Below are 8,868 nucleotides of genomic sequence, written 5' to 3' on the forward strand. Positions count from 1 at the left end.
AATTTTTTCTTGGCACCCTAGTATTAATTCAAAAATTCATAACTCGGTCAAAGATTTTTTGCACATTTTGGGAATTTCTGAAAAATTGGCATTTTTGTATGAACAGCTGCCAAATTTGTATGGAAAATTATATGGACAAACTAATTATGCAAAATGGTGTCTTTGGGCATACCAAAGGTACCAAAAAAGTTTCAGTCGGATTAAAAAATTCAAAAATAAAAAGACCTTTTTCGTACAGAATTGCTCTGTAGTATTATGCATAAAAGAAGTTTTTATGATTTCGAGATATTTTACCATCACATTTCGTCCCTGTTATTTGCCCAAGTAATACCAAAATGTAGTGTTCCTGTGTTATTTACCCCTGCTCGGGGCGACGGTGGCAGCAACGCAGTGTGCATTTCAGTGGCAGCGCCCAGGAAGCGCCAAACGGAAGCCCATATGCTACTGATACCGGTTGTTGACGTTCGCCTCGATGTTCCCTTACCAGGGTGTGTGTCTTCACTAGAGAGGGAGCACTTCGTCGCCGTCGTGCTAACTTGTCGTACGTGCATTTTGGGCCAAATTGAGTTAAGAACGCCATTTTGTGCAGCTCACAATGCCTCATCTTTTGACCTTCACAGATCCCCAAAATTCGATTTCAATCCTGAGATATTCAATGAAAACCAAAAAAGCTCCGAAATTTGTTGTCACTCTACATATAAAAGAAGTTTCAATCCTGTCGTGCTATCTTGTCACTCCCTGAAAATTGATGTAAGTGCGACAAAGGGCAAAGGGATTTCAGGTCAGAATACGTTTGACGCACGTACAAGTTAGACTACCGTAAACATTTGTAATTATAACTTGGGACTCCAGCAACCAAATACAACCAAACTTCGGGACAATGCACAGAATGGTCAGCCAAACAAAACGTGTTTGTTATTGTTTACATTGTGTGCTTTCGTTTTTGTTTATTCAAGGTCAAACATTAAAACGCGTTTTTCTCGGAACGTCAAAATGGCGGGTGCGACATGATAGCACGACGACGTCGACTTGCTGACAGACTGGCGGTGGTGGCGACGACGATGATGATGATGGGAAGGCGGCACACTCTTTTGAAACTTTAAATGGATATGGCAGGAAATTCAATTTACGGAAGCGAGCTGCTCTCCTCTCATAACTTAATAAGCAAAATAATTGCATTAGAGTCCACCACTTGGCCAAGAGAAAGGGTAGGCATTGGAAGTTCATACACATCCTTGGCAGGAGGGGTTGCGTACACAAAATCGCAGCAATTAAAAAAAAATGGTGAAAAATCCCCGCAAAAATCCGTATGAAGTAAAACCTTATAAATTGGAACCTCACAATAAAGTCCTAAAATTGAAAAAAAAAACAAATGTGACCCCTTATTTGTACGTAAAAAAAGGACTCTACACCAGCAGCACAGGAAGCAATACCGACCCACCTAGTCACACAGATCTGAATGTGGTGACAAGCGTGTCAGCAGCACCGGGGTCCAGTTTCAAGGAATCCGTGCTGCAACCCATGTTGGCGATGGAGATCTACCATGCTTGGGGAAAATTCCGACAACTAAACTGGACACGCTGGTCACAAGAATAAACCCACTTAACTAATGACGTTAAGATGTGAAGCGTCGATTGCTAAATTTATAATTGACTCCCAGGCAGCAGGATGAGATTGTTAGTGCAGGGAGCGCTTCCTCGCGGTGACCTCATTTCTGTCCATTAGTGATGAATTTAAAATGTCACCGACAGTTCCACGGAAATACTTTTGGGTAAGTTGCAAAAGTTTGTAATTGTATTTGCCTGCAGAGGTTCTCAAATAAGAAAGATGATTTAAAATACAAAAAAAATCATATTCTTTTCAAATGTTCTATCTCGGAAATCTAAAATTGAAATTATGCGAAGAAAATTTTTGATTGCGCTGACGAACCTCTTAACACAAGTAAACTAATTTGGCAACTAATCAAATTGCGCACAAGTTGAAACTGGGTGCCAAAATCCTCAACCGAAATCCTTAAACGACGTTGGAATAATTACTTTCAGCCGCGATGAAAAATTTGTGAGTTTCCCTCGTTGAATACACATAAACAATTTTGCGTCACTTGATGGAACAGGTAAAGTTTGTTGCGGTGTTTGTCGCTTTAAAATTACCCCCCCTCTTAATTTTTCCCTGTCCTTGGAGCACTGGGCCAGGAAACAATTTGGAAAGAAAAATACACTTCCGGAAACGTAAAGCACGTGGCGAGTTTTCCTCCCGCGAGACGCTTTTTTTTTGCTCTAACTTTTAGCTTATTTAATCAAATATTCAATTAGATGATTTAAAAGCTGGAAACTTGGCAAATTGGATTTGGTCAGGGACATCAGAACTGGAAGTACCTACCTAGGTAGAACTGCAATGTTTATGTATAAGAGCGAGTTTTTCACCATTGTGAAACAGGACATATCGAGGTGCTCCTATTTGGATGAAACTTCCAGCGTTTGTTTGTCTATAGTTTCAATGTCCGTTTTACCCCACTTCCCTTTGTCGTAGAGAGCTCATATTTGGCATGAGTTCATCTCATGTATAGAAAAACAAACGCTGAAAGTTTCATCCAAATCGGAGCTCCTCGATACGACCTCTAGAACAAACCGAGCAGAATCTACAAATGCTATCCACGATTAAATTGATCATAGAATCTATGAAGTTTTATTCATAAGAGCAATTTCAGTAAATTTTTTTTATCTTCATCGCGTCAAAGTGATACACTATCACATTCTTATAGTACACATTATTTCCTCATGAAACTTTTGCTGGAATAGCAACTGGACCAAATTTATCCATTAATCGGAATCATGAAATTGAACTGTCATTTAAGCATTTTCTTTATTGCAATTTCATTTTTAACTACAGCATGAAAACACTAGTAAGTTTCATTCATCTTCATCTCGTCAAAGTGATACACCATCACATTCTTGTAGTACATGTTCTTCGTGAAGAAGTAAGTAAAGTCGATATCGCGATCCAGCGGGAATCCAAGCGGCAAGCTATCCATGTACCGCGATCCAGAGCCAACTCCACAGCTGTACGAGAAGTCATAGCTTGTAAGTTCCTGGTCTTTCGGAGCATAGTACGGAGTGATGACAAAGTAGAACGTCATCTCGAAGCCAGACGGAAGACCCTTCGGCAGCAGCAGACGATCCGGGAAGCCACAGTGAGCCTCGGACATGTCCAGCGGGAACTTTTCACCTCCCTTGTACGCCGTCATGATCTTCTTGTACAGCTCAACGTACGAGGTACGATCCTTGACGCTCCAGTAATAGTCGCGAGAGTTGCGCACGATGGTGTTCTTTCCAGCCACAAAGTCGTACAGATACTGATCAACCTGGAAGAAGTACTTTCTCAGGTGCTGCAGCTGCTGCATATCGTACATCTTCGGGCCCATGTACATGCGGACGACACCCTTTCCGGCGAACTCCGACATCACATCCATGGTGTACGAGAATGGCTTGTGGTTGATGCGCTTTTGGCGAGCCAGCACCGAAAAGTCCCAGAACTTGTCCGACGAGAAGCCCATCGGGATGATGTTGCTGATGTCCGAATCATAGTACTCGAAGTAGGTCGCCAGCTTGTCGAATGCAACGTTCTTGATTTCTAGTCCCTTGAAGTTCAGCTCATCGAAGGTGTAGCGTGGAAGCAGATCCTTGAAGTGCCAGTAGAAGCCCATGATCTTGAAGTATAGCTGGTAGAACAGAGGATCACGCAGCGACGTCTCAAAGTGCATCAAGGAACTTGGCCAAACCTTGGATCCGGTGAAGTAAAAATCGCCACCACTGAACGCGATACGGGTGAGGATCTCAATGTTCTTGAAATAGTCATCGTTCAAGCTGTCCGGGTTCGAGTTGATCATGTTGCCGAGATAGTCGATAGATTCTGGCTTGCGGAAGTCGATGACGGTTCCGTCGGGCATCGTGTAGGTTCCGAGGTCGATCACTTGACGAATGCGTTCTTCGTAAGACTTGAGCAAATCAAATTTGAAATAGTTCGACTTGGGAATGGTGTAGTCGTCTTTGCGACCGTTGAATGGCACTCCGTTCCAGTAGCTCAGCTTTGGCCAGTATCCGGTTTTGATGGGTTGATCCCACGGGAACTCGCCAAGCGGTTGCAAAAAGTTGGCTTGACGCTCCAAGTAGTAGCGAGCAAGCAGCTGCTGGTACATGTACAGATACTGTTCTCCGCGACGATCCTTGAACAGGTTGAGTCTGTCGGTGCCCATGAAGATCGGATAGTCCATCATGAAGTAGTAGTAGTACGAGTTGAGTCCGATGTCCTCGGTGAAATAGCTCAGCTTGTCCTCTCCCATGTATTCAATCGGATACACGGCGGTATAGTTGGAATAAACCACGTTGTACTTTCCGTTGCTGGTGAAGCCAAACTTGGGCTCGTACATCTTCTTGAACATGGCCTTGTGGATCATGTCGGTGTTGAAGAAATAGTACGGGTAGATCTCATAGATAGGTGGCAGGACGAAGCCCTTCAGCTCGGGACGCTGGAAGACGGCCATGGTCAGCGCGTAGATGAACATTCCCTCGTTGACATTTTCACGAGCCCAAACGACATTCTTGTAGAAAGTGTCCCAATCGGCCGAGTTGTAGAAGAACGTGAACAGCAGGTAGGTCTGCTTCATGTACGTCAAGTTGTAGATGGTGAAGATCTCACCCTTGGTCAGGAAGCCTAGCTTGAAGTTGTCGAAGAACTCCACCACCTCGCTGTAGTTGATGTACTTTGATTCATCGGCGATCCAGGTCTTGGTGTACGGGAGATATTCCTCAAACATGAGCGGCAGCTGGATGTTGCGCAGCACCTCCAAGAAGAACTTCTGCTTCATCAGAAAGTCTTTGTCGGCTGGCGATGAAGAGAAACGGTCAAGTTATCACTTAGTGCAAAAGCTACAAAATACTCACCATACTTGGTTTCGCCGACGGCACGCTGACCAGTGGGAATGAATCCAGCGCTGGCTACAGCGACCAGGCAGAGTGCAACTGCTGCTATAGACCACCTCATCTTGACTGCTTGCAGTTTGAGAACTGCTCTCAGGATGATTTTGGGGGTGGTCCAACTAGGTCTTTTATACCCAGGAGTTAAATCTCCGGTTATCAATTTTATTTGTTTTGTGGAATATTTTTGCATCGTCTAGACGATGGTAATTTTTTGCACCATGCTCACCAAAGAAGAATGATGCAATCGCACATGTATATAATTGTCTTGAGCAATTGTTTTTCAAAAGCAACTGACCTTGTAATCACGTTTGCTTTTAATCAAACACCTTTTATGGCAACAAGTTTTGAAGGTTATATGGATGTTGCAGAATGTTATTTTTCTCGATGGACTACGAATCTATAAACCTCAATTTAAAAATAAAATTCATTCATCTGGAAGTAATCGGAACCCATTCAGTCGTTTCAAATACACAAACACGAGTCGGTTGGATGAGCGACCGTTAGAGAATGTTCCCGGCAGTGCCAAAGCCCTGGAGAGGAGGAAATACATCGTCCACATCATATCCTGTATCCGACCTAAGCTTACCCATTAGAGAGCAGTAAATGGGTTGGGTGTGGGTGTGTGAATTGTGGTTCGTGTGAGTGTCGATATTCATCCCTTTTTGCTCGTTACAGCTCAGATGAAGTGGAACTTTGCGGATGAAGCGGACGAGCTGCGGGGAAGCTTCACGTGCCGATATTCAGGTATCCGTGAACATACTTTGATATAATTATCTGGAGCATAAAAATGACGCTTTTTGAAATTAAAACCACAAGGCTGGAAACATATTGTGAATGCTTCGGTTGTGTTCGAGCCATGTGCCTTTGATTGACGAGCCATGCTGATTGAAGGCAGCTTTTGAGATTATGTTGCAAAAATGCATTCTTTCTTTATTTGCCACCGTTTCAATCATGTTTGTTTGTTATGTTAGGTCAGTAATTTTTATATTTAAATTGCTTTAGACAATAACAAACAAATTTTGCAATCTCTCGACGATTATTGGTGTTGAAACTTGACCCTTGTCTATAAGCATGTATTCACATCATGCAATTTTGAAAATTTCAGACAGCTACGTTATCGGACGATTTTTCGCTAGACTGACTATGCAACACTTATTTATTTATACATACATGTGACCGTCTACCTATCAGTTAGTCAGGCTCGTCTTCGAAAATGTAACTTAAAGCAGAATTATGTATATTTAATCAATATTGTTAACCACAATACTTTTTTTTGTCATTTATTACTGAAATTGAAAATGACTTGAGATTGAGCAGAGGTACTTTAAGAATTTTATTTGATAGTGGTTCAAGTCCACAAGCTATAAAAGCTTGTACTGGACCATCCTTCGGGTCATCCTGAGAGCAGTTCTCAAACTGCAAGCAGTCAAGATGAGGTGGTCTATAGCAGCAGTTGCACTCTGCCTGGTTGCTTTGGCCAGCGCTGGATTCATTCCCACTGGTCAGCGTGCCGTCGGTGATATCAAGAATGGTGAGTATTTTGTAGCTCTTGCACTAAGTGATAACTTGACCGTTTCTCTTCATCGCCAGCCGACAAAGACTTTCTGATGAAGCAGAAGTTCTTCTTGGAGGTGCTGCGCAACATCCAGCTGCCGCTCATGTTTGAGGAATATCTCCCGTACACCAAGACCTGGATCGCCGATGAATCAAAGTACATCAACTACAACGAGGTGGTGGAGTTCTTCGACAACTTCAAGCTGGGCTTCCTGACCAAGGGTGAGATCTTCACCATCTACAACTTGACGTACATGAAGCAGACCTACCTGCTGTTCACGTTCTTCTACAACTCGGCCGATTGGGACACTTTCTACAAGAACGTCGTTTGGGCTCGTGAAAATGTCAACGAGGGAATGTTCATCTACGCGCTGACCATGGCCGTCTTCCAGCGTCCCGAGCTGAAGGGCTTCGTCCTGCCACCTATCTATGAGATCTACCCGTACTATTTCTTCAACACCGACATGATCCACAAGGCCATGTTCAAGAAGATGTACGAGCCCAAGTTTGGCTTCACCAGCAACGGAAAGTACAACGTGGTTTATTCCAACTATACCGCCGTGTATCCGATTGAATACATGGGAGAGGACAAGCTGAGCTATTTCACCGAGGACATCGGACTCAACTCGTACTACTACTACTTCATGATGGACTATCCGATCTTCATGGGCACCGACAGACTCAACCTGTTCAAGGATCGTCGCGGAGAACAGTATCTGTACATGTACCAGCAGCTGCTTGCTCGCTACTACTTGGAGCGTCAAGCCAACTTTTTGCAACCGCTTGGCGAGTTCCCGTGGGATCAACCCATCAAAACCGGATACTGGCCAAAGCTGAGCTACTGGAACGGAGTGCCATTCAACGGTCGCAAAGACGACTACACCATTCCCAAGTCGAACTATTTCAAATTTGATTTGCTCAAGTCTTACGAAGAACGCATTCGTCAAGTGATCGACCTCGGAACCTACACGATGCCCGACGGAACCGTCATCGACTTCCGCAAGCCAGAATCTATCGACTATCTCGGCAACATGATCAACTCGAACCCGGACAGCTTGAACGATGACTATTTCAAGAACATTGAGATCCTCACCCGTATCGCGTTCAGTGGTGGCGATTTTTACTTCACCGGATCCAAGGTTTGGCCAAGTTCCTTGATGCACTTTGAGACGTCGCTGCGTGATCCTCTGTTCTACCAGCTATACTTCAAGATCATGGGCTTCTACTGGCACTTCAAGGATCTGCTTCCACGCTACACCTTCGATGAGCTGAACTTCAAGGGACTAGAAATCAAGAACGTTGCATTCGACAAGCTGGCGACCTACTTCGAGTACTATGATTCGGACATCAGCAACATCATCCCGATGGGCTTCTCGTCGGACAAGTTCTGGGACTTTTCGGTGCTGGCTCGCCAAAAGCGCATCAACCATAAGCCATTCTCGTACACCATGGATGTGATGTCGGAGTTCGCCGGAAAGGGTGTAGTCCGCATGTACATGGGCCCGAAGATGTACGATATGCAGCAGCTGCAGCACCTGAGAAAGTACTTCTTCCAGGTTGATCAGTATCTGTACGACTTTGTGGCTGGAAAGAACACCATCGTGCGCAACTCTCGTGACTATTACTGGAGCGTCAAGGATCGTACCTCGTACGTTGAGCTGTACAAGAAGATCATGACGGCGTACAAGGGAGGTGAAAAGTTCCCGCTGGACATGTCCGAGGCCCACTGTGGCTTCCCGGATCGTCTGCTGCTGCCGAAGGGTCTTCCGTCTGGCTTTGAGATGACGTTCTACTTTGTCATCACTCCGTACTATGCTCCGAAGGACCAGGAACTTACAAGCTATGACTTCTCGTACAGCTGTGGAGTTGGCTCTGGATCGCGGTACATGGATAGCTTGCCGCTTGGATTCCCGCTGGATCGTGACATCGACTTTACCTACTTCTTCACGAAGAACATGTACTACAAGAATGTGATGGTGTATCACTTAGACGAGATAAAGATGAATGAAACTTACTAGTGTTTTCATGCTGTAATTAAGAATGAAATGCAATAAAGAAAATGCTTACATGACAGCTCAATTTCATGATTCCGATTAATGGATAAATTTGGTCCAGTTGCTATTCCAGCAAAAGTTTCACAGCGAAAAATGTGACGAATTTAATTACTCTCCTGTCAACCAACTCGTGCATGATCATTAAAAGTTTTCCATTTATTTTTGCGTCTCCTCGCCTCGTTTCGCTACAGTTCAGGTATTTTCAACGGGGCGTTGCGAAGGTGCAATTGACGTAGGTGTCAAAAAACGGAGAGGGGTGGAAGCAAAATATTCCATCAAACGAT

General features: G+C 44.2%; 2 protein-coding genes across 2 annotated transcripts; one reads left to right on the top strand and one right to left on the bottom strand.

Moving 5' to 3' along the window:
* Nucleotides 1-2,843: 2,843 nt before the first annotated feature.
* Nucleotides 2,844-5,068, bottom strand: LOC6038418 (hexamerin-1.1). Its single transcript, XM_001848170.2, has 2 exons — nucleotides 4,941-5,068; nucleotides 2,844-4,881 (listed from the first exon to the last, which is right to left on the bottom strand). The coding sequence occupies exons 1-2, from the start codon at nucleotides 5,038-5,040 to the stop codon at nucleotides 2,900-2,902; spliced, it is 2,082 nt and encodes a 693-aa protein (XP_001848222.2). The 5' UTR covers nucleotides 5,041-5,068; the 3' UTR covers nucleotides 2,844-2,899.
* Nucleotides 5,069-6,379: 1,311 nt separating this feature from the next.
* LOC6052852 (hexamerin-1.1) lies at nucleotides 6,380-8,609 on the top strand. The gene is made up of 2 exons (XM_038263987.1): nucleotides 6,380-6,507; nucleotides 6,567-8,609. The coding sequence occupies exons 1-2, from the start codon at nucleotides 6,408-6,410 to the stop codon at nucleotides 8,546-8,548; spliced, it is 2,082 nt and encodes a 693-aa protein (XP_038119915.1). The 5' UTR covers nucleotides 6,380-6,407; the 3' UTR covers nucleotides 8,549-8,609.
* Nucleotides 8,610-8,868: the final 259 nt, after the last annotated feature.

Source organism: Culex quinquefasciatus, chromosome 3, assembly GCF_015732765.1.
Source record: "Culex quinquefasciatus strain JHB chromosome 3, VPISU_Cqui_1.0_pri_paternal, whole genome shotgun sequence".
Classification (NCBI taxonomy): domain Eukaryota; kingdom Metazoa; phylum Arthropoda; class Insecta; order Diptera; family Culicidae; genus Culex; species Culex quinquefasciatus.

What these genes read in the sequence shown, in the direction of transcription:
- LOC6038418 (XM_001848170.2), bottom strand. Translation starts at nt 5,040, where the DNA reads ATGAGGTGGTCTATAGCAGCAGTTGCACTCTGCCTGGTCGCTGTAGCC. An exon ending in CGTCGGCGAAACCAAGTATG is followed by an intron (nt 4,882 to 4,940) that starts GTGAGTATTTTG and finishes CTTCATCGCCAG; the next exon opens with CCGACAAAGACTTTCTGATG.
- LOC6052852 (XM_038263987.1), top strand. Translation starts at nt 6,408, where the DNA reads ATGAGGTGGTCTATAGCAGCAGTTGCACTCTGCCTGGTTGCTTTGGCC. An exon ending in CGTCGGTGATATCAAGAATG is followed by an intron (nt 6,508 to 6,566) that starts GTGAGTATTTTG and finishes CTTCATCGCCAG; the next exon opens with CCGACAAAGACTTTCTGATG.